This window comes from Neofelis nebulosa, chromosome 12 (genome assembly GCF_028018385.1).
Source record: "Neofelis nebulosa isolate mNeoNeb1 chromosome 12, mNeoNeb1.pri, whole genome shotgun sequence".
NCBI classification, from domain to species: Eukaryota; Metazoa; Chordata; class Mammalia; order Carnivora; family Felidae; genus Neofelis; species Neofelis nebulosa.
Genome location: NC_080793.1, coordinates 7,286,702 through 7,310,973, shown reverse-complemented (window position 1 = coordinate 7,310,973; position 24,272 = coordinate 7,286,702). Strand labels below are relative to the sequence as shown.

At 54.8% G+C, this 24,272-nt stretch overlaps 1 protein-coding gene across 3 annotated transcripts; it reads right to left on the bottom strand.

Annotated features, from left to right (window-relative positions):
• Positions 1–580: 580 nt before the first annotated feature.
• SH3GLB2 (SH3 domain containing GRB2 like, endophilin B2) lies at positions 581–20,002 on the bottom strand. Of its 3 annotated transcripts, XM_058693860.1 has the most exons (12): positions 19,782–20,002; positions 15,440–15,581; positions 14,513–14,641; positions 7,391–7,524; positions 7,043–7,135; positions 4,832–4,894; positions 3,217–3,240; positions 2,627–2,716; positions 2,211–2,311; positions 1,956–1,970; positions 1,621–1,861; positions 581–1,331 (listed from the first exon to the last, which is right to left on the bottom strand). In XM_058693860.1, the coding sequence occupies exons 1-12, from the start codon at positions 19,842–19,844 to the stop codon at positions 1,224–1,226; spliced, it is 1,203 nt and encodes a 400-aa protein (XP_058549843.1). In that variant the 5' UTR covers positions 19,845–20,002; the 3' UTR covers positions 581–1,223. The 3 variants fall into 3 exon arrangements, with proteins under 3 accessions (XP_058549843.1, XP_058549845.1, XP_058549844.1); XM_058693862.1 differs by lacking the exon at positions 3,217–3,240; XM_058693861.1 differs by lacking the exon at positions 1,956–1,970 and having other exon boundaries at positions 19,782–20,001.
• Positions 20,003–24,272: the final 4,270 nt, after the last annotated feature.

The following is a 24,272-nucleotide window of genomic DNA, read 5'->3' as shown; positions in this document are numbered from 1 at the left end:
GTGCCCCTGCCTCCCCTGCCCCTGCCTTCAGAAGCCCGGGCTGTGGGCCTGCCAGCCTCTGGCCTCCTCAGGACCTAATCACGAGAGTGCTGGGCTCGGTGCTTCATCTGACACCTGGCTTGCAGGCCAGAGCCACCGCTTGAAGTTTCTAGAATCAGACTGACCTGGGCTAGAGTCCCTGCGTGGCTACTTGCCAGTTACAGAACCTTGAGGAGGTGACTCTTTCTGATCTCTTCTTCCCTCCTCTGTGAGGACAACATGAGAACACGTGAACGGGCGAGGCTCAGTGGCCGGCCACAGGAAGCACTGGCAGCCGGCAGTTACCAGCTGAAACCCTCATGCAAATTTTAGTCCACTCCACGGCCCAAATTTATGAAAGTTCTCCTTAGGGATAAAATGTCTCTTAATGCAGCCTCAAGTGCAGGAAGAGTAGTCCCATCTGAGCAGCACAGGCCCTGTGGGAGAAAGCGAGGCCCGTGAAGGAAGGAGGAGGAAGCTGGCATGTGAATGCTTGCTTCCCTTTCCCACCCTCCAGGCCAGCCCGTGGGGTCCGCAGCCCGATAGGAGCCCAGGCAACATGCACGTGAAGGATGATTTATTATTTGTCACTGGCTATACAGCAAGCAGACAGGCAGAGTAAAAAGATCAGTTAAAAAGTGAGTGTGGAGAGGTGCAGGCTGCAGCCACCGAACTTGGCTTGAGCGGTCTTGAGGGGGGAGGGGAGGGGAGCACCCAGGAGATGCCACTCCGGCCAGGCGCCCCTCACTCCAGTCCACCCAGAGGGGCCGGCGCCCGTCCCCAGGCCCACCGCAGACCTGCCCGCCTTCCCCCCACTGCTGCTTTTGGCAACCAAAAGGCAGGTGCTCTCTTGCCAAGGGTGTGCCCCAGGCTGCTGCAGGCCTAGCGCTCCGACCCCCGCGGGGAGCCGAGGTGCCTGGGGCGGCACTGCAGCCAGCCGCCCCTCCTCAGCAGGAGCGGGAAGGACCGGAGAGCTGGGGAGCTCCGTGGATGCAGACAGCGCCGGGGGCTCCAGAAGCAGGGCTGGGGGAGGGGCTGGGACCGTTCAGCCTCTGGGGCCCCCTCACAGCTGGACGACCGGGGACGTGGACGGAATGGGGCTGGTCTCCCCACCCCGAGCAGCTGAGTCACCGACAGACAGGTGGTGGGGCTGCACACGTCCTCTCCCGCCCGGGCCAGAACCGAGGGGGCCTGGAGGGGCCTGCTTAGCTGAGCAGTTCCAAGTAGGTGACCGGGACCTTGCCCTTCTTGTTGCCTCTCTCGCCAATGAGCCAGTCAGGATCCATGCCGGGCAGGCTGTAGACGGTGATGAGCTGAAGAGGGCAGAGAGGGAAGATCACACCCGAGCAGGGGCAGAACTGGCGTGGGGACGGGGTTGCCACAGTCCCATGACGCACGGACATCTGCAAGTCCAGAGACAGGAACTCACCTGCTCTACCTAGACCCTGCTTCCTCAGAGCTGGAGCTGCCTCCACGTACCCCCCAGCTCCACCCCCAGGGCCCCTCAGAGACCTGGAGGCAGTGGTTGGGGGGGCTCCCCGTTCTGGTTCCCTGATGCTCCTGGGCCCGCCCTCTGCCCCACCCCTGTGGCACCAGGCCTACCTCATCAGCCAGCAGGGCCAACTCGCTGCTGTCAGCCGCCTCGTAGTCGTAGAGCACCCGGGCCTTCCGGGTCCCACTGGCAGGTGGGCTCACCTCCTCCAGGCGGAGAGCAGCCTCCCCTGGAGGGGCCAGGCCAGCCACAGAGGGCCCCACGGGCATGGTGGCCGCGGCGGTGGTAGGTGAGCTGCTGCTGAGGGGCGGGGAGGCGGGCTCCGTGGTGCCCACGAAGGTGCCTGGGAATCTGAACAGGTGCGACATCTCAGCCGGGGGCCACGTCCCCACGGGAGTCCCACGCGTGCCACCAAACCCCGCTTGGGCCCGCTGCCGCTACTTACATGGCTCCCTGGGAGCTGGCAGCGTGAGGGGAAAAGCAAGGCAAGGGGAAACGTGAGATGCACCGCCCGGTCCCTGCCACCCTCCCACCCGGGCGTTCTTGAGAGACCGCGCTCAGAGGTCAAGGCCCACCACCTCACTGTTGTCCAGAGAGGGGTGTGATGCCCCCGACACAAGGCTCAGCCCTCTCTACCCGCCCTGTGTGTCGTAGGGCTTTCTGAGCTTAGGTCTGGGAGCCAGGGGACCCCAGTGGGCACCTGCCCAGCTGTTTCTGTAAGTCCAGCATGTGGCGGTAGCACTGCGCGTAGTAAGTCGTCTGGGACTCCACGAACTCATGGAGGCAGCGAAGGTGGTTCACCTGCAGGGAGGAGGGCGGTGCCCATGGTGAGCGGGGTGAGCGGTGGCCCGGGAGGTGAGATGTTCCCTCCCCGACCCCGCTCCCTGCTGCCCCCCCCCCCCCCCGGAGCAGGGGGGAGGGCCACCCGGCCTTTGGCACTTGCTCTGTGGCGCCTGGAACAGAGCTCGAGTTCCACCCTTAGGACCATGGGCTCCGGCGCTGCCCCTCACCGCCTGCTGAGATCCAACTTCATCGCCCCGCCTCGTTGTGGAGCGCTTGGGGGGGAGGGGCAGGAAGACAGGGGACGATGGAAGGGCGACATGGGGCAGGACTCACGTGAGTGCTGCTGATTCCCTCCAGCAGGAGCCGGGTCACTTCTGCCTGCCGGTCAAACTCGGTCTGGGCCACTCGGAGCTCCTGCTCGGCCTGGGAGGGGCACAGTGTGAGAATGTAGGACAGCAGCAGTGGCCCCCGCAGTCCTTCCTGCCACCCCTTGCCGCGGCCCCGACGCCCACCAGGAGCAGCCCTCTCCTACTCTGGATGCAGATGGCACTTCCCCCTGGGGACACAGACAGACCTCTTGGAGGCAGGGGTGCGCTTCTCGGGCCTGGAGCCCTGGCCCCTGGGGCAGCCATAACCCTGCTGGGACCCCTCTGGACCTATGCTGTGACCAGTGGCCAGAGACAGACCCGCGGGTGTTTGGCTAGGACCTCTGACACCCGGTACCTCGCCACCCGACAGCGCCACTCCCGTGTGCCCAGAGGGACTGTGGGGGCAGTCTCCCCACAGAGGGGAAGCGATACCCTCACAGTGGCCCCGACCCAGAACAGAGCCCAGAACTAGAAACCAATCTGACCCCTCCCCCCTCCCAACCCGCTTCAAGCCTCTGCTCGCGAGCCTCCCGAGCCTCCCGAGCCCAGACTCACCTTGTCCACCTCATCGTTCCAGAGCTTCAGTGACCGCAACAGGACCGCGCAGCAGGGGAGGGAGGGGGCACCGGTCAGCGGGGGAGTAGAGGGAGGAGAGCTGAACCCCAGAGCCCGCGTCCTGCCCCAGCTCCCCGAGAGCCCACCTCTTCCCGCCCCATACCCTTCCCCACTCCCTGCCCGTAACCCAACCAGGAGCTGAGGCGGGGACGTGGCCTGGCGTGAGCAGGGGCGCGGACAACCACGGTCCAGTCCAACATGCCGCATGCAGGGAAGGTGGGGCACAGCCAGCTGGGAAGTCCTGCCGGGGTTTCTCCTACAGCGTAAGCCCCCGGGCTCTGACGGGAGACCGAGCGTCCCCCGTCCCACCCTGACACTCAGCTAAGGCCGGTGGGCTGGGACGCAGGACCGTGTGACCCTAGGCCAGTCACTGAACCTTTCTGTCCTTCTGCAGAGAAAGGCAGCCTCGTGCCCGAGTCACACTGGGGTTCAATGGCAAAAGAAAAAAACAGGGCGGTCTCCACCCTCCAGGATATTCCTCCTTCCACTCGGCCCAGGAAAGGGGGCAGGAAGTGTCATCCAGAGTCTAAAGAAGAAAGACCCCCCTCCCCCCGCCACGACTTAGGAGACCCATTTCTCCTGCCCAGTGTGGGAGGTCTATCCTAAGATGATAACCTAAAAGCAAGACAAGGTTAGCTCTGCGGACCGAGGTGTCCCGCCACAGTGCCATTGAGAAAACCAAAACGTGGGGAGCGGCCCCCACACGTGTGTATAGAGGGCACCCAGCAAGAGGGGCCTGGTGGAGTGAACCGGGGCCCCAGCCCCAGGGGAACGATGGCCCAGCCGCCGCGTGAGTGCACAGACACTCGCGGCAACATGCAGGGACAGAGGTGAAGGAGAGCCAGGGGCTCTGTGCCACGGCGTGCCGCCCACGGCAAAAATGGAAGGTGGGAGAAAAAGGCAGAAGAGAGGCACAGCCACCTGTAGTGGCCACAGGTACGATGGGACGGACGTGGGTGGCCCATGCTCCAAACTGCAGGTAAACACCTAGTAGCCGGACGGAGCGGTGAAGAAGAGATCCCACGACAACGGAACCCTTCGCGACCCCACCCTGCCCACCTCCTTCCTTCTAATCTCGGCCCGCCGGCCCTCTCCCTCGGGGCCCCCCACTCTCCCTGCTCGTTCTCCGGGCCTCTCCTCGCCGCCACGACACCGTGTCAGAGAGGCAGAACAGCATCACCCTCGTCTCCAGTCCCGGGTCTGTGAACCCATGGTGGGCCGGCGGGGGCGGTGGTGGGGGAGGGGCAGACCTCAGGGCCCCGGCGGGTGGGGGGGGGGGCGGCCCGGGGTGGGGAGGACGGGTCCGCTGCCCCGCAGCTCCCTGTGCCGTCCGGTGCGGCTGGCCCGGCCTCCACCTCCAGCAGGGCGCACAGGGAAGCGAGGCCAGCACCGTGGGCGCAGGGGGGCAGGCAGGGGGCCCGAGGCGGGGCTGCGGCCCTCCAGTCCTCCCGGCTCTCAGGACATGCCCTGTGCTCCTGCTGCTGTGCTGTGTGGCTGCCCCGTGCCGGGGTGGGGCGGGCGCAGGGAGGCCAGGCGGCCGGGGTGGGGCGCTTACCGCGGAGGCGCTGGCCGAGAGAATGTAATTACGAGGTCTAGTCTCCTGAAAGTCAGGCACCGTCTGGCAGGAAGAGGTCACGGGGGAAGGGGGTCAAGTGGGGCCGGGTGCCGCCCCAGAATCTCCCACAAGGAGAGGCCAGGAGCCCCGGCCCAAGGGACGGGAGGCTGCAGACACATACCACGTGGACCCCTCTCCCTGCTCCAACCTCCTGGGGGCGAGGTGGGCGTAGGGACGCGGAGAGTCAGACAAGGACCAAGTGGGTGGTCACACTGGGAGCCCAGGAGAGCAGATGCCAGGGCACCTCCGGGTGAGTCGCAGACTGGGCCTGGCCCCCTCCTCCCTGGACCCCGGTCTCACTCAGATGCCCCGGTTGGAGCCACAGCCCTCCAGACAAAACCCGTCTCCCACCCCAGCTTCCTCAGGCCCAGAATCTCCACACAGCACATCTCTCGCTCCTGCAGCAAGGACCGGGCCCCTCCCCCACAACAAGATGGACAGGTGGATGCATGGATGGACAGGGTGACAGGCTTCCCACATTTGCAAAAAGCTGACTCACAGGCTCCAGTGCCTGGCGTCCCCCTAAGCCAGAGGCTACGCGTGGCAGAGGCTCTGGTGGGGAGACCAGCTGCTTGCAAAATGCCCAGGATGTGTCCCCTGGGCCAGCCACGGCACTGCGGCCCGAGGCTGGGACGGGCAAACCAGAAGCAGCACAGCACGTGGGACAGGTATACTCACATCTCCCTCACACTGAGCCAAGTTACCCAAAGCAGAACGGAAAGGAACAAAAACAAAGAGTTAGTGAGTCCACAGCGCAGGCGGGAGCAGGCCCCCCCGGGCCCCGGCGGGAGGGGACAGCAGGTGGTGGGCGGGCAGTTGACCCTGCCCTCCAGAAGGAGTCCTGCTATGCGTGCGTGCGCGCGCGCGTGCGTGCGTGTGTGTTTAGGGCATGGGGTGAGGGTGTGACCTGCCGGCCTCCAGTCCTCTGGGACGCTTGCCATAGCTGGGCTGCCCAGGGCCTAGCTCTGCGGAGGGTATCCTGGTCTGACCCAAAGGCTGGAGGTTGTCCAGGCCGGACAACTGGAGAAGGGGTCCTGCCGCTCCAGTGACAAAGGAAAGGCTCCCCTGGCCTGACTGATGGAGGATGAGCTTGTTCTGGCCAAGGCACTCCAGAGAGACGGTCTAGCCCTGGGTGATGAGGAGACTGTCCTGTCCAGGTGACTTAGAGAGGTCAACCTTGTGGCCACACGTCCTCCTACCCAACCACAGCGGGACTCCAGTGGCTGAGACCTGCCTCTGATCTGGCCCCACACACCTGGATGAGTGAGACCCTGCCCTTGGCTGTCCCCAGAGGCAGTGCAGGCCCAGGCTCCATGGTCCCCAGTGGCCACACTGTGGGAGGGGGACGCAAGGAGGGTTTGGGGCTAGAACCCTCATGGGCAGCTGAGAGCTGGGCAGGCACAGGTGGTGGTACCCCCGGCCTTCCCTGGACCTGGGAGTTCCCTCCTCAGAGTGCAAGGTGGCCTCTAGGCCCCCGTACCCCCAAGTAGCCCGGCATGCCAGGAGTATGCTCGCCCTCAGGCCCACTCTCCCCACCCTGGCCTTGCCCTGGTCAAACTGCGCCACGCTGCGTCCACTGGCCTGGCCGGGCTGGGCAGGCCTCAGTGAACCGAGAGTAAACAGAGAACCGTGAGGTCCCGGCCCGACCCCGTGTCTTGGGGCTAACCTGAAAGGGTCCTCGGTCATGCCTCTGAGAAGGTGGCCCTGAAGGGCCCCGAGAAGGTGGGTGGTCTAGCTCCGGGGTTCACACCATCAGGGCACCCCCGGACCAGCACTGGAGCAGCGGGCAGGGGAGTTAGTAAGGGGGAGCCATGCCCGGGCAGAGCCGGGGGACAGAGCCGAGCATCCAGGGAGGGCAGGGCAGGGCCATGCGAGAAACTCCCAACTGGTTGTCTGTCTGGGGAGGCTGTGGCATGCCCTCAGCCCACCCCGTAAATGTCTGCCCTGGGACCCAGAGCTCTGGGCCGCCAGGGTTCCCTTGTAGGGGCAGAGAGGCATGACCCAAAGCGGTCAGCCAGGACCAGCGCCCCCCAAGCCAGGCCTCTCCAGGCAGGGACAGGGAAGAAAGGTCATGCCAAACATCAGGTCCCTTCACCCTCCCTGGCTCCAAACAGAGCTGGGCAGGGGCAGGAGACCAGCAAGGACACCTACCGTGGCTTTGGCTTCTGCAGCCTTGGCCTTCTTCAGCCGCGCTTTGCAGGCATCCAAGTCCAGACGGCGGTTTTGGAGAAGACGTCTCTCCTTCTGTGGGGCAGGGGAAAAGGGAAGAGTGAGACCCCGGGCAGCCTTGGGAGATCCCACTGGGCCATCTGGTCCACATGGAGAAACTGAGGCCCAGACAGGGGAGGTCACCCACTATGGCACTCAGCCCACAGGAGCCACGTCTGAAGAGGCCCAGGAGTGCCAGCTTCCCGACACGGGAAGGGAGCCTACGCCCAGCAGCTCTGAGGAGAAGGATGCCACGGCTCCCAGGAAGCAGAGTGGCCCCAGGTCTCTCACCGAAATTGTCTTCCAGTCCCCTTCCAGGAAGTTGCGCAGAGGCGTGAGGAAGTTGATGGAGGCCGTGTGGATGAAATCCCTCTCCGCGGCTCCCAGGCGCTTTTCAGCTTCTGCCACCTTGATCAGCGTCTTCCCTGAGTAAATGGAGTCTCAGGGTGAGGGAGAGGCGCAGGCTGCTCTGGCCCCCAGGAGTAGGGGAGAGGCTGGACAGAGGCGTGCCGAGGAGGCATGAGCAGGTATGCCCAGCACGGAACGGCTGGCTGGGGGAAAACGTGGAAGCAGCCTATGTATCCATCGTCTGGGGACTGACAAGTAAATAGTGGGGCATCCAGAGCACGGAGCACTACATTACAAGCAGGGGGTAGGAGTGGGACTTCCAGAACAGAGAAAGGAGCTCGACAAATCCTGTTCCCAAAAAGCAATGAAAAAAAGTGGACTCGGGGCGCCCGGGTGGCTCAGTCGGTTGAGCGTCTGACTTCGGCTCAGGTCAGGATCTCGCGGTTGGTGGGTTTGAGCCCCACTGAGCCTCGTGTCGGGTTCTCTGCTGTCAGCGCGGAGCCCTCTTGGGATCCTCTGTCCCCCTTGCTCTCTGCCCCTCCCCCGCTCGCTGTTTCTCTCTCAAAAAAAAAAAAAAGAAAAAAAAAGTAGACGCAATTGTCAAAAGCAAACATTTCTGGACTCTGGAAATTGGCCAAAGGCAAATAAACTGAGGATATTTACTCAAGAGCTACCGGACCTTAGTAAGAACAGTGGGAGCCTGTGGCTTTCCAGCCTGGGAGGACTCCCATCTCCTCAGCAGCCTCACTGCTAGGTGGGCAGGGGTGGGGGGTGGGGAAGGTAGTGGGATTAGGGCCGAATGGATTTGGGCTGGAGCACAGAGAAATCCAGGGGACACTGTCAAGAACAATAGCAACCTCAAAGGTAAATAATTGGGAAAGGCCAACATTACAGCTGACTTGAACAGGGAACACTGGTTGGAACAGACCTGCCAGAAACTTATCAGGAGCTCTGGAAACAAGATAGTCGTTTGGGCCTTGACAAACTCCCAGATATCTCTGGTGGTCTGGAAGGCTATACCTGTGTGTGTGCAGCACACTCAGAATGGAGAGAACCCTACTCATCCCTGGCCAAATAGGAGGCTCTACACACAAAGTAAAAGCCAGTCAGACGTGTAAACTACTTGAATTTTGAATGTGTCCCCCAATACAGCCATAAATTCATCAGTAAAGCCTTAATGGTGCAAGATGTTTAAGCGCAACCTCTGACTATCACTGCCTGACGACTAACATGCGCTAACCCAGGAGCAAACCCCAGGACGCTTGGCTTAAAAATAAAAAGAATGACTTAAAAAAATGTGAAAGCAGTAGCCGCATACTGGAAGGAAGACCGACTCGAAACAACTAGCTCGGGCAAGTTTCTAAACAAACAAAGCAATCACAACCCCCAAGTGATTCAGAATCCACAGCTACTACATTATCTAAAATGTCCAGATCAGGTCATGATCTTATGGCTCGTGGGTTTGAGCCCCACATCGGGCTCTCTGCTGTCAGCGCAGAGCCTGCTTCAGATCCTCTGTCTCCCTCTCTCTCTGCCCCTCCCCGATTCTCTCTTTCTCTCAAAAAAAAAAAAAAAAAAAAAAAAAATTAAAAAGATTTTTGTAGATGTCCCGATTTTAGCAAAACACTCTAAGACATGCAAAGAAATAGGTAAGTATGGGCAATACACAGAAGAAAAAAGCAATCAGTAGTCACAGAGTCTCTAAGGAGACTCAGACGTTAGATTTAGCGAAGATTCCTAAGAGGCTACAGGCTATATGTGTGTGTGTGTATATATATATATATATATATATATATATATATATATACACATTTACATATACATATATATATATATACACATTTTTTTAAAATATTTATTTTTGAGAGAAAGAGAGAGAGACAGAGTGTGAGCAAATAGGGGCAGAGAGAGAGGGAGACACAGAATCTGAAGCAGGTTCCAGGCTCCAAGTCCAAGCTGTCAGCACAGAGCCCCATGTGGGGCTCGAACTCATGAACCACAAGATCATGACCTGAGCCGACATCAGATACTCAACCAACTGAGCCACCCAGGTGTCTGTATGTATATATATATATATATATATATATATATATATATATATATATAAAGATATATATATATATGTAAAGATATATATATATAAAACATATATGTATGTGTGTGTGTATATACATATATATATAACATGTGCATATATATATATATATATATATATATATATATATTTAATGCTTAAAGAAAAATGTGATGGCAATGACTCATCATATAAATATCAAGAAAGAGATAAAAACTATTAAAAAGAAAACTCTGGAGTTAAAAAGCACTACAGGGGCGCCTGGGTGGCGCAGTCGGTTAAGCGTCCGACTTCAGCCAGGTCACGATCTCGCGGTCCGTGAGTTCGAGCCCCGCGTCAGGCTCTGGGCTGATGGCTCGGAGCCTGGAGCCTGTTTCCAATTCTGTGTCTCCCTCTCTCTCTGCCCCTCCCCCGTTCATGCTCTGTCTCTCTCTGTCCCAAAATAAATAAAAAAAATGTTGAAAAAAAAAAAATTTAAAAAGCACTACAACTGATATACAGAATCTACCAGAAGGGCTCAACAGCAAGTCCAAGCTAGCCAAAGGAGAAATCAGCAACTTCAAAGACAGATCAACAGAGAGGATCTAATCTGAAGCACACAAAGAAAAATGAGTAAATAACAATGAACAGAATCTCAAAGACCTACAGGACACCATGAAACAAACCAACATATGAGCAGTGGGAGAGAAGAAGAGGACAGAAAGGGACAGAAAAAATACTTGAAGAAATAATTGCAGAAAATGTCCTGATTTTGATGGAAAACATTAATGTCCATATCCAAGAAACTCAACAAACCCAAAATAGGATGAATACAATAAGATGGACCATTAACCGCTGGGACGTCTCAGTCAAGCTGCTGAAAGACAAAGACAAAAAGTCTTAAAAACAGCAAGAGAGGAGCCACTCATCACATACAAGGGAGCCACAATGAGATGAGCACATGACTTCTCATCAGAATGGGTGTCTGGCTGGCTTGGCTGGAAGAGCGAGTGACTCTTGATCTCAGGGTCGTGAGTTTGAGCCTCACAGTGGGTGAAGAGATTACTTCAAATTTAAAAAAAGAAAAGGAAAGAAAAGAAAAAAGAAACAATGGAGGCCAGACAGCAGTGAAATGATATTCCAAGTGATAAAATGAAAAAACTCTCATCCAAGAATTCTACGTATAGCAAAACTGTCCTCCAAAAGTGAACATAGGGTCGCCTGGGTGGCTTAGTCGGTTAAGCGTCTGACTTTAGCTCAGGTCATGATCTCGTGGTCCATGAGTTCGAGCCCCGTGTCAGGCTCTGTGCTGACAGCTCAGCCTGGAGCCTGCTTCGGATTCTGTGTCTCCCTCTCTCTCTGCCCCTCCCCTGCCTCTGTCTCTCTCACAAATAAACATTTAAAAAAATTAAAAAAAAAAAGTGAACATAAAATAAAGACATTCCCAAATTAACAAGACTGAGAGAATACATTGTTAGGCAACCTGCTACAGAATACTTCACGTTCAAAGGTAATAACACCAGATGGTGGTAACTTGAACCCACATAAAGCAATAGAGACAACCAATAAAGGTAATTACATAAGCAAATATAAAAAACAATACATATTTTTTCTCTTTTCTTAACTGATTTAAAAGACAACTGTATAAAACAATAACTATACGGGGCACCCGGGTGGCTCAGTGGGTTGACCGTCCGACTTTGGCTTCAGTCATGATCTCACAGCTTGTGAGTTCAGACCCTGCATCAGGCTCTGTGTGGACAGCTCAGAGCCTGGAGCCTGCTTCAGATTCTGTGTCTTCCCCTCTCTGCCCCTCCCCCGATTGCACTGTGTCTCTCAAAAACACTATATTGTTGGGTTTATACAAAACAGAGATGAAATTTATATGATAATAGCACAAAGGAAGAAGGGAGGGGGATGGAGTTATATTGGAGCAAAGTTTCTATATTTACTGGAATTAAGTCAATATTCTGAAGCCAACCGCAATAAGTTAAATTACTCACTGTAAAACCACTAAGAAAAGCTTTTTGTTAAAAAGCAACAAAGAAATTAAAATGCTACACTTGGAAATTTCTGTTTAACATGACGAAGGCGTAAAGGAGGAACATATGAACAAAAATGACCTGAGACAGAGAAAATAATAATAAGATGGCATCTGTAAATCCAACCACATCAATAATTACATTAAATATAAATGGATTAAACACTCCAATCAAAGGATGGTCAGACTGAATTATTTTTAAATCAAAATACATGCTGTCTATAAAAGATAGACTTTAGGTTTAAAGATGTAAATAGATTGAAAATAAAAGGAGAGAAAAAGATATACTATGTAAACAATAACCGTAAGAGAACAAGAGTGGGTGAACTACTGTCGGATAAAATGGACTTTAAGACAAACGTGACCAAATTAAAAAAAAAAAAAAAAAAAAAAAAGACAAATATGGCCAGAGACAAAGACCAGTATTTTACAATGATAAAAGAGCCCGTTCATCAGAGAGATACAACAATAATAAACATACAGACCTAACCACAGAGCTCCAAAAATACACGAAGCAAACACTGACAGACAGAAGCCAGAAACAGACAATTAAACAGAAATAGTTGGGAGACTTCAGCACTTCCCAATAATGTACAGAACAAGACAAAGTCAGCAAGCACACAGAAGACTTGAACAACACTATGAACCAATTTAGTCTGTCATCTCTAGAACACTCCACCCCACAACAACATAACATACAAACTTTTTTTTTTTTAATTTTTTTTAACGTTTTTACTTTATTTTTGAGACAGAGAGAGACAGAGCATGAACGGGGGAGGGTCAGAGAGAGGGAGACACAGAATCTGAAACAGGCTCCAGGCTCTGAGCTGTCAGCACAGAGCCCGACGCGGGGCTCAAACTCACGGAACGTGAGATCATGACCTGAGCCAAAGTCGGACGCTTAACCGACTGAGCCACCCAGGCGCCCCAACATACAAACTTCTTAAGTGAACACCAACAATCTCCAGGAGAGACTGCAGACTAAGCCAAGTCTTAATAAATGTAAAAGGATTAAAATCATACAAAGCATGTTCTCTGACCTGAGCAAAATCAGAAACCAACAACAGAAGGAAACTTGGAAAATCCACAAATATTTGGAAATTAACCACCACCTGCACACAGCCACTTTGAAAAAGTTTGGTAATTTTCTAAAAAGTTAAACATAAGTTTACCATATGACCTAGCAAGTCCACTCCGGTATGGTATATATGTCCAGGAGAAGTGAAAACATATGTCCTCACAATGTTCTGTATGCAAACATTCATAAGGAAACAAACCAAATGTCTATCAAACGGTGAATGGATAAAGAAAATGTGGCCTAGCCATACAATAGAATACTATCCAACAATTACAAGGAGTGAAATCTTTTTTTTTTTTAATTTTTTAAATGTTTAATTTTGAGAGAGAGAGTGAGAAGGGGAGGGGCAGAGAGAGAAGGAGACCCAGAATCTGAAGCAGGTTCCAGGCTCTGAGCTGTCAGCACACAGCCTGATTTGGGGCTCAAACCCACAAACTGTTAGATCATGATCTGAGCCGAAGTCACGCGCTTAACCGGCTGAGCCACCCAGGCACCCCCATGGAGTGAAATCTTTAAACACGTTGTTACAACAAGGATGAACCTCAGAGACATTATGCTCAGGAAAAGAAGCCAGATGCAAAACACGACACAACGTCTGATTCCATTTATGTGAAATGGTCAGAAAAAGCAAATTTATAGACACACAGTGCACATTAGCAGTTGGCAGGGGATGGGACTGGGGACCGACTCTAAGTAGACATGGTACTTTTTGCAGGTGACAGAAATGTTCTTTAAATCGGATTGGGGGGATGTTTGCACAACTCTAAATTTACTAAAAGTCATTGCATTACACATTTAAAACAGGTGCATTTTATGGTATGTAAATTATACCGCAATAAAACTTTAAAAATTAAAAAAAAAAAAAGATCGAGGTGGCTCTATAAGTGCCACAGTGAAGAGGTATCTAAAACAATGCCAAGTTTAAAAATCAGGCCGCAGAATGGGACACACAGTACGATCCCATTAAAAAATGCGCTCAAACCGGGGCGCCTGGGTGGCTCAGTCGGTTAAGCGTCCGACTTCAGCTCAGGTCACGATCTCATGGTCTGTGAGTTCGAGTCCCGCGTTGGGCTCTGGGCTGACGGCTCAGAGCCTGGAGCCTGTTTCCGATTCTGTGTCTCCCTCTCTCTCTGCCCCTCCCCCGTTCATGCTCTGTCTCTCTCTGTCTCAAAAATAAATAAACGTTAAAAAAAAAAATTAAAAAAAAAAAATGCGCTCAAACCAAAACTGGTTGAGAGACACTTCCATTTTTCACTCCGTTTTCATTTACGTCGAGGTTTTTACAAGAGAATGAATACAGGTATTATTTGTGTACTTTAAAAAAGACAGAGGGGCGCCTGGGTGGCGCAGTCGGTTAAGCGTCCGACTTCAGCCAGGTCACGATCTCTCAGTCCGTGAGTTCGAGCCCCGCGTCGGGCTCTGGGCTGATGGCCCGGAGCCTGGAGCCTGTTTCCGATTCTGTGTCTCCCTCTCTCTGCACCTCCCCCGTTCATGCTCTGTCTGTCTCTCTCTGTCCCAAAAATAAATAAAAAACGTTGGAAAAAAAAAAAATTTAAAAAAAAAAATAAAAAAAAAAAATAAAAATAAAAAAGACAGAGAAAGAGGGGCGCCTGGGTGGCTCAGTCGGCTGAGCGTCTGACTTTGGCCCAGGTCACGATCTCGCGGTCCGTGAGTTCAAGGCCCGCGTCGGGCTCCGTGCTGACAGCTCGAGAGTCTGGAGCCTCCTTTGGATTCTGTGTCTCCCTCTCTCCCTCTCAAAAATAAATAAACATTAAAAAAAAATTTTTTTTTAATAAAGAAAAAGTAAAAAAGGGAAAGCAAGGAAGGGAGAGACAGGGAAAGTGGAGAGCAAGAGACCATGACCCCTGACCCTGGCTATGGGGCTTGGCTCACCATAGGGCGTGGTGGGCCCCAGCTCACTAGCCGCCTCTGCCATGTACTGTGCCAGCAGCTCCCCATTGGTGACCCGCGAGGGCACCTTCCTGTCCAGCTTCTCATACAGGAACTCCTCCACTCGGGCACCTGCAGGGAGACAGCAGCCAAAGCCACAGGGCTCTTCAGTACAACCCGAGGACAGAAGCCACGGCGACAGCAACAGACGCAGCGCAGGGCCTGCCCACGGGGTGCCTGGCCTGGTGACTTGCAGAATGTTCTTCCTGGTGCTCGTAGGACCCCTCACTCTGGCGAGGAGGAAGCCACAACTCAGAGATGCGACATGCCCGCCCCAGGTCCCACGGCTGGGGGTGACGGGCCCAAAGTCAAGGCCCATTCATTGCTCCCTCAGGACAATATGGATTTATAGAACCTAACACATATATGGACAGGGCCCTGGTGCTGGCTCCAGAAAGCCCTCGAGACACTCAGTCGTGTAGCAGACTGACAGGCAGACAAGCATCACGACCCCAAGACACCCCACCCTCCCCTTGGGCTCTCCTGGCCTTTTGCTTGTGCTCACTCCTTGCTCATGCTCGCAGCAGACTCTGGGCAAGCCCTCTTCCATCTCTGGGCCTCGCTGCCCTCTCAAAAGACCCGGCTCATGTTTTTCCTACCTCTTCTCCCAAGCGCGTTTTAGTTTCAAGCATTTCTTCAACTCCTCTGTGCAAAACTTAACACTTCTGGTGCCCCAGAGAGTGCATCCTGGAGCCCATCACTGAGTCTGCTGATTTCTTTAACTGCCCACCCCCCACCCACCAGCAGGCCTCAGAAGCCCCAGCAACCAAATCCCACCTGCCGCCCAGTCCCGCCCACGTGGTCTCTGCAGCCCCGGCCTCCCGCCGGTGGCTTCCGCCCCTCGCCCGGGACCACCCCGGGCCCACTCACTAGGGTTCGGCTGCAGCAGCACCTCTGTCTGCCGCAGGATTTTCTCGGTCCAGTTCTTGGTGCTGTCTGCCCGGGCCAGAAGGTTTTCAAAGTGGGCATCCAGCTCAGTCTTCTCTGCCTGGCCGAATTTCTCTTCTGTGAACTGTGTGGGGAGGATTGAGAGAGGTGGGGAGGACTCAGAAGCGGGGAAGGGAGGACTGCCCCTGCCCCACCCTTCTACACCTCCCCCACCAGCTAGAACCAGGCCCAAGGTTAAGAAATTTGCTCTGCCCCTGACCTGTTCTGTGACCTTGATCAAGTTACAACTCTGTTCTGTGCTTCAGTTTGCCCTTCTGTAAAATTAGGTTGGACCAGAGTTCGGGGATCGTGGCTTCTTCTAGAAGTCCAATGAAAGCTACAGACTCCTTCTATCCCCCGCCAACAAAAATGCACATTTGCAGAAAATCTGGCATATAACTTGGAGGGAATAAGAAGTCCTTGGGAGCCTAGTTCTGGGGGTCCTCCTAATCCGACTCTGAAGGAAAGCACTTGGTAGCAGGTACACAGGGAATAAATGGGGCCTGAAGCAAAGTCTGGGGTTATCTTAGGGCTCCATAGGGGGCTGGGAGCCACCGGGGAGGGGGTGCCAGGGGACGAGTGGGAGGAACCCAGGTCCCAGAATCAGAGGGACCTGATTCCAGTCTCCGTTCTACCACTGAAGAGTCGCGTGACCTTGGGCAAGTGGCTTTGCCTCTCTGGCATCAGTTTCCAGAGCTGAAAAATAAGTAAAATAAATAACAGCAGCTCCCTCACAGCTGAAATAGGATGAAATAAGAAAGATGTGGGTAAGACACGAAGGCCATGGTCTGGCGGGGAGTCGGTGTTCGGTGTTAAGGTGCTGCTGTGTAGAGCTGGTGGGCGGAGAGGAGGCTGGGACTGAAAGGGAGTGTATGTGGGCAGGACAGCCACATGGCTGGCCTCTGGTTGCCCGGTGAGTGGACGGGGAACACCACTGGCCCATCAGAGCCAACTGCCTGGGCACACACAGGGCCCAGAGAGCTCAGCAGCCCCGCCTCAAGGCCAGGCAAGAACCAGGATGTCACATGGTCAGAGCCACCAGAAGCTGTGTAGGCTGCACAGGAACAACCAGCAACCGGCCCACGTCCCAGCCCCTCTTATCGAGAAGGCCATCTCCAGCCAGGAGAAGGAGCCTGCTCAAGGTCATGGCCAAACAACAAAAGGACTCAGACCGCAGGAGTAAGATCAGTAATAACGGCAATAGATACTGTTGGCCACATCTAGAGCCCAACCCGGGGCTAGGTAAGCCACCAATGACCCACCTCCGGTAGCCCTCCAAGGCAGATGGGTCGAGTTTTCCCACGTCACAGATGATGCCACTGAGGCTAAGCAAGGGCTCAAGGCAGGGCCATCATGGGCTGGGAGTCTGGAGGCCCTTCCCAGACTACTTAGCAGGATAAATCACCCAGAGGCCAAGGAAAGCTCCAGCCCAGCCGCAGAGAGCCACTGCTGAGGAGAGAGTCGGCTCTAGCTTAGCAGCCATCAATTATGCAACAGGGCTTGGGTTTCTCCCTGCAGGGCTGGGTGGGCCACGCTTATGGCCCGCAGCTCCCCACCTGGGAACCGGCTGCTCCCCCCACCCCCTCCCCCTCGACCCCCCATCTCCTCCCACCTCTCCCCACACTGGGGCCTCCCAGAGCCAAGCCCTGAGCAGGACTCACCTCACCCAGCCCCTTGAGGGGTAGCGTCAGCCCCACTTTCCAGATGAGCAAACCAAGGCTTAGAAAGGCAAAACCACCCCTCCGGTCCTCCGTTCCCCACCCTGGCAAACGGCGACAACAGGCCCAGTCTCACGGAATATTTTGGAAACCCACAGCACCGGCCTAATAAATGTCAGCGGCTGCCGTCACCACCATGAATAAAAGGCCCCATTCACGTCCCTCCTCGGAGCTACCTAAGAACCTCCTCACCCCAATGGCACCAATCACCCTAGTTTAGGCGACCATGTCACCCAAATGCGTGCCTCAGCATATCTGCTGCTTACCGAGGTTAGCGGCAGCCACTCCCCACTGAGCCACGGGGTGCCCATCCCTCACAACCCACATCTGCGCAGGTTCAAATTCCTACTGGGCTTTTCCCAACCTCTTGGGCACCCATCCCACTTCCACTGCCTGCTCTCACCCGCACTAGCATCGTACTCGAACATGCTGTAGGTTTTCCTGCCTTGTTCCCGGCCCCCCGGGGCCAACTTCACAAACCCCTCCTGACTTCCAAGGCACGGTTCGGGGACCAGGAAGCCATCCCGGAATCACCCATGCAAAAGGGATCCTGCTCTCTCCCAGGACCAAGCTCCTGTTCCCTGCTGGATAGGGGTGAGGCAAGGCTCTTAAAGGTGTCCCCGGCACACGGAGGGACCGACAGCTTTCCCAGCATGCCCTGGGACATGGCAAGGTGGCACCTATGCAGAGAAGCTGCCCACACATTGATATGAAAGACCCCCGTCCATCCCTCCTGTCTGACTGACTCCTATCCCAGCACAGGCTGACCTCAGTGGGTCCCCCAAGGGTCCTCTCCTACCCAGGTCACATATCAAGCCTCTCTCTCCTTTGGCCTGCTACCCCTGCCCCATCCCTACAAAAACAAAGAGCCTCTTGCTTTAGGGGCCGATGTCTGCAGAGTCCGAGGCTGCTCCCTGCAAGATGGCACCCTCAAGGGTGGGCGTGCATAGCCAGAGAAAGCCTCTATTTATAAAGCTCCCAGCTCCCTCCTCCACCCGGGAGTCGGGAGCCTGGGCGCTGGCTCCCACTCCAGTATGGGCGACCCGGCGGGCCTGCCCCCACCAGGAGAAGTGAGGCCACGGGGCCCAAGCCTCCCCACACCCCAGGCTCCGCAGGCCAGGTCAGGTGCCAGGGCCCCACGGTATCGCATCGTATCGTATCGTATCGGGGAAACTGGCAGATCAGGTTCTTCCCAGATGTGGAGATAGAGTGGTTGCCATATCAACACTGGGGAGGATTCCCCACCTTCCAGATGAGCTGGGGATAACCAAGGAGTTCCGGGGTCCTAGCATCCCCACTGGGGCTGGGGTCACCTGCTGGGCTTGAAGCAGCAAGGAGCAAGTCCTCGCTGGGCCACTAATCCTCAATGGGACACGGGATATGGTGCTTTCTAGTAAACATGGGCACATGGGTTTCCAAGAGACTCTCTGGGGCCGGGCTTCTCCAGAGAACCGACAACAGCAAGGACAAACAACAGAACTTGTTCCCAGAGCACTGCGACAGGCCAAGCCCCAAGCCTGCAGCCACCCCTGGAGGCAGACTGGTGCTAACACCCGACTGACAGGAGGGGACATGGAGGCTCTGAGGTAAGTGACTTGCCCAAGGTCACATGCCACACAGGTGCAATACTAACTACATTACCACCACCAGTAAGCTTGCCTTTGGTGAGTATGTACGTGCAGGGTACCACGGAACCCTCACGACCATCCTGGGAGGGATTGCTAATCCCATTTTTCAGGTTGAAAAACTGAGGCTAAGAAATGAAGCCCCTTCCTCAAGGTCACAAGAGGGGGAGCATCCATGCCCATAGCTGACTCTCGGTTTTCCTCAACACTGCCTCAGTTTCTCTCCTGGCCCCGGAATGGACAGAACTTCTTCCAATTCCGGCATCACCGGCCTGGACAGCTTCCCAAGGAGGGAACCCAGCCAGACCTCAGCCCTCTCCCCATCCCCCAGGCTTAGAGAAATAAGAGAAACAGGCCTCCCATGGAGCAGAAAGGAAATAATCCCAACCGTCTTGGCTTCCGGACTGACTATCCAAGCGTGTAATGGGGACCTGAGGGAATCAGTACCACCAGGCCATTGCACAGGTACAGAGACTGAGGCTCAGGGAAGGGGTCGTGGCGGGTGCACGGTCCTTGGGCCTGGGACTCAGGCCTCCAAGCGCCTGCCAGAGGCACTGCTGGGCAAGGGCGGGGAGGCAGGAGCCTGCCGGTGCTCTCTCCCCTCCTGGGACGGGCGCCACGGAAGCCGGATAACCCAGCCAGTCGAAACAGCAAATCCTGATACCTCGCCCCAGGCAGCAGAATCGAGGCCCGGCTCGGTCCCCGGCCCTGGACAACGCTGAGGGTGCGGCCAGAGTGGCCAGACGCCACGGGCTCTTTCTCTCTTCTGAGCGGCGCAGTAGTAGGGGGGAGGGGGGGAGGGTATCCCCGCTGCGGGGAATCAGGTGGCAGCCCGAGGGGCTTCTCCTGCGCCCCCCATCTCTAATGAAGGGGCGCTCCCGGCCCGCCCCACATCCGGGCCCCGAGAGCCGGCCGCGCGAGGCCCAGGGCGCACGGCCTCACCTGCACCGCCCGGGTGAAGAAGATGCCCGCGTCCGATGCCAGCTTCTTCATGTTGAAGTCCATGGCGCGCCGCACGGCCGGCCGCGCCCGGCCCGAGCGCAGCCTGGCCGCCCCCTGCCCGCCGCCGTCGGCCCGCACCCCGCCCACCTGCTGCCGGTACCGCCGCCCTCAGCTCGCCCGCCTGCCCGCAGCCGCCGCCACCGAGCTAGCCAGAGCGCGCAGGGCGGGGCGCGGGCCGCGGGGGAGGAGCCAGCCGGGGTGCGCGGGGCGGGGAGCGGGTCGCGGGGGAGGAGCCAGCCGGGGTGCGCGGGGCGGGGAGCGGGCCGCGGGGGAGGAGCCAGCCGGGGTGCGCGGGGCGGGGAGCGGGCCGCGGGGGAGGAGCCAGACGGGGCGTGTAGGGCGGGGCGGGGCGGGGCAGGGCGGGGCGGGGCGCGGGCCAGGGGGTGGAGCCCTAGGACCGGCCCAGCTGGACGCCGCCAGGTTTGCTGCGGCTGGCTGCTGCCCCTTGCGGCCTCCGCCTACCATCTGACTGGCCTCTCTGCATTCCTTGTCCCACAGCCCCTTGCCCCTTTGTTCCTCTTCATCACCCCTTGACCATTCGCAGCCCACTCATCTACTAGGCCCCCTAGCTTCCTATTTCTCTGCCTCTTTTGCTCTGTGTCTCTCTATGCAGCCCACCCCACCACGACCACCACCTTGACCTTTATAGTCCCCTTCCTCTGCCCCTGACCTTGGTGGCACGAAGTGATGAAGTTTTGGGGTGATGGTGGGATGGTCCAGAGCGGACGGCCAAGAAAGAATTCTTGAAGACATCTTTGGTGCAAAAAGGTGGTTTTATTAAAGCATAGGGACAGGACCCATGGGCAGAAGAGCTGCACTGGGGTCATGAGGGGTAACTCTCAGGCTGGGAGGGGGTTAGGGATAGAGTAATTCTCTAAGGAATTTTAGAAGAAAGGTTTCCAGGACCTTGAAGGGAGAGCTGTTGCTAGGAAAAGGCCATTCATTACCCTTTATTAAAACCTCAGGCATGAGACCCTTCAGATGTATATCAGACGGCCCTAAGCTTGGAGCATGATTGCCTACATATATCTTAGGGGAGTTGAGACACAGGAAGTTGCCAAAGGAATTGTTATATGTTATCGTAGGCTTACAAGATCTGTGAGGTTGGAATAATGTTAAACTAAGATTCTCTTTTGCCCCTGGGCAAAATGTCATCATCGAAGTACCTCAACTTCTAGAGGGAGGTCACTCTGCCGGTTTCAAGGACTTGTCAATGGGCTATAGGCAGCGAGGGAATTTAATTTTTATTTGCCTTAGTTTCCCACATCACCATGGCAAGCACTTAAACCCCTTTCCTTTGTTCTTGGGTAGCCAGGAGTGTCTGTGGAATGTCACACATATTCCACCTGGCAGTGGGGGTTGCTGTTAGCCTGTACTTTGCCCTCAGCTTGGACCTGAGCCAGGGGACAGGCTAGCTGGGGGCTCCTCTGGTTGTTAACCAAAAGCCTTCTGGTTCACCAAAGTTGGGTGAGGGTTTGTGAAGGGATTGTGAGGGAGGGAGGAGAGGTGGGGGAGGCTTGGGTTCTGCCAAGGTAGAGGAATGGGCTGCCCTTGGGGCATGGACACTTGCTGATCATGAACCTCCCTCCTCACAGCGCCTGGGGGATGGCCTACAGTTACATCCTTCTTTTCACAGGACACAGAAGAGGGCTTATTACCTGTCTCTGCCTCTCCTTGCTTTCTACCTCTAGGCTTCATCTTTTAATGCAGTGGAGAGCTCTGTTTCTGGTGCTGTCTCCTCCCTGGCTCCATCCTTTTGGATGCCTGGCTTGTTTATCACCATATACTAACCCCAGGTCCCCATCACCTCCCCAGCCTGTCTCTGCAGGGTGAGCTCAGTCACCTATGGTTTTGTTCAAAATCCAGACCCCAGTCTCACTCCCAGACTGGTTCTCTTAGCATGCATGAGGCTCAGGCAGGGGGAGTTTGGAAAAGCTTTCAGGTGATTTAATATGCACCCATTTAATGTGTCTGTGTTATGGTCTATTTGGAGCCATCACCAAGTGTTTTTATTCATCTGTGCTGATCCTTCACTTATTTACCAGGGTCTGTCCATAGCAGTCTGTATCATTCATTGAATCAGCATTCATTGAATCTATCATCTTCAACAGCCATATATCAATATAGTTATATATTCATTCATTCAATAACTCACATTGAGCACTGTTAAAAAAAAAGTAATCATGGTTCTTGTTAAAGGTGGTAAGGAAGACTTAATTCAAGAGAGACTACTGCAGTGGGGGTTTTGCAACAGGGGAGGGAAATCAGGCTCAACTCTGAACACAATGAGGGGTGGGGGAGGCGAGTGCAGATTTATAGCCAAAGAGCAGGGAGGGGGCCAGTGGATGGAAAACGACTGAGTGGAAACGTCCAGGGGGCACCTGGGTGGCTCAACTGATTAAGCATCCAACTCTTGGTTTCAGCTCAGGTCATGATCTTAGGGTGAGATGGGGCCCTGTGATGAGTTCTGAGTCCGGCTCTGCGCTGACGCTGATGGGGCGGAGCTTGCTTGGGATTGGCTCTTTCCCCCACCGCCCCTCCCCCACTCATTTTCTTTCTCCCTCTGTCTCTCAAAAAAAAAAAAAAAAAGAAAGAAAAAGAAAAGAAAAGAAAGAAAAAGAAAAGAGACGTCAAAGTTAGAGGGATTCTCTCTGAAGGCAGGCCAAGATATTGAGGGTGGAGAGTGAGGAGTTTGTTTAAATATGCAGGGTGATCAGATATCACGCATGGGGAATTCTTGCTAAAACTGAATTGTACAAGGACATAGATGGAAGTCCAAGGTCGGCCTGGTTGAGGAGAGGGCTCAGAGGAGCATGACTCAGGTTTGGTCAAGGGGAAAGTCTTTGTCAGCCACACACTGTTCTAGGTACCAGAGATGGAGCAGTAAACAAAACAAGTAAATGAATATACAACATGTAAGGTGATGAGTCCTGGGAGGAAAAACACAACAGGGAGGTAAACACAACAGGGTAAAGGGGAAATAGGGTGAGGTACCTGGCTGGTTGAGTTGGTAGCTCATGTGAGTCTTGATCTAGGGTTTGCGAGTTTGAGCCCCATGTTGGGCATAGAGCCTATTAAAAATAATTAAGTAAATTAATTAATAAAGGGGAGAGAGAGTGAGACCGTAGGCAGTTATTACTTACACCTGTCCCAGTCTATATGCTTCATCTATTTATCTAGGTTTACAGTTGGCTATAACAGTTTTCTTTACAGCAATGGCCCAAGTGTCCTGAGACCATGCCAGGTCCAGCACTAAGCACTTTGAAGTGAATAATCACCCGGAATGGTCATAACAGTTCAGAAACCATCCTTCTCATTTCAGGGGTGAGGAAAGGGAGGTTTAAAGGAGTTAAGGGATTTGCGCAAAGTCACAAGGACCAAGAGTGGCAGGTTTAAACCAGAACCCAGGCATTCCAACTGTGGAGACTACTCTTCTTTGCTCTGGCTGCCTCTTCCTTGGCTCATTGGATGCCAGGTTCTCTCTTGCCTCGGGGTCACAGCCTATGCTGTTCCATCGTCTCCTCTCTACCCAGCTAATTCTTGCTCATCCTTCAGGTCTGCATTTGAACATCCCTTTCTCTCAGGAGTCTCTCACCTCCCCCTGCAAGCCCAGGAGTCTCCTCAGTACCCCCTCATTCTTGTGTTTCTCCCACCAGAGCAACTATCACACAGATTGTAATTAAGTATCTGCTTCCTGTACACTCCCTGGGGGCACCATGTATCTTGCCCATCACTGTGCACCCATGCCCAGCCAAAAGGCTGGCACACAGATATATTAGTAGTCCAGTGGATGAAGGAATATGACATTACCGATAATTTAAAAAATTTAGATGCCTAGCTCTTCGTAGTTATGAAAGGGCTGCCGCACTATTTTCTCCAAGGCTCACCCAAGCCTTGTGACTTTGGCAAGGCAGGAATTCCACTCCCGTTTATAGAGGGGGTAAACCGCGTGAACCCCAGAGAGCTTAAGTGGCAGAACTTCCGCCAGATCCCAAACCCAGTGTTTCGTGCGAGGCAGGGCTGGGCGGTCAGAACTGAATCAACTTGACTTCACCTCTCAGGGAGGAAATGTCTCTGGTAGGGGAGACTTTCAAACAACTCCATAAGAAAGTGGAGAGTGGCAAGTTTAGTTTAAGAGGTTGCTGGGGAAGTCAGAGGCGGTGGCATTTGAAAATGGGCCCTTAAAAGGCGGGCAGAATTTGAGGACTGGCACGGGCAGAAAATCCCAATAGGGATCCGAGCATTCGCAGGTTCCTCCTAGAAAGACCCTTAGAGCCCTGATAACTCCGCCTCAGCTTCTTTAAGAGTGGCTCCGCCCCACTCAGCCACAGCAGCCAATCGAATCCCGACGGCCAAAGGTAAGCGAGAAGAGAGCTCTTCCGCGCTTCAACCGCACTTTTAAGGGGCGGAGCAGAGGGCGAGAGAGGCGCG

Coding starts and splice junctions, on each gene's coding strand:
- SH3GLB2 (XM_058693860.1), bottom strand. CDS start 19,844: ATGGACTTCAACATGAAGAAGCTGGCATCGGACGCGGGCATCTTCTTC. Junction 15,582..19,781: donor TCTTCACCCGGGCGGTGCAG/GTGAGGCCGTGC, acceptor CTCCCCACACAG/TTCACAGAAGAGAAATTCGG. Junction 14,642..15,439: donor GCTGCTGCAGCCGAACCCTA/GTGAGTGGGCCC, acceptor GTCTCCCTGCAG/GTGCCCGAGTGGAGGAGTTC.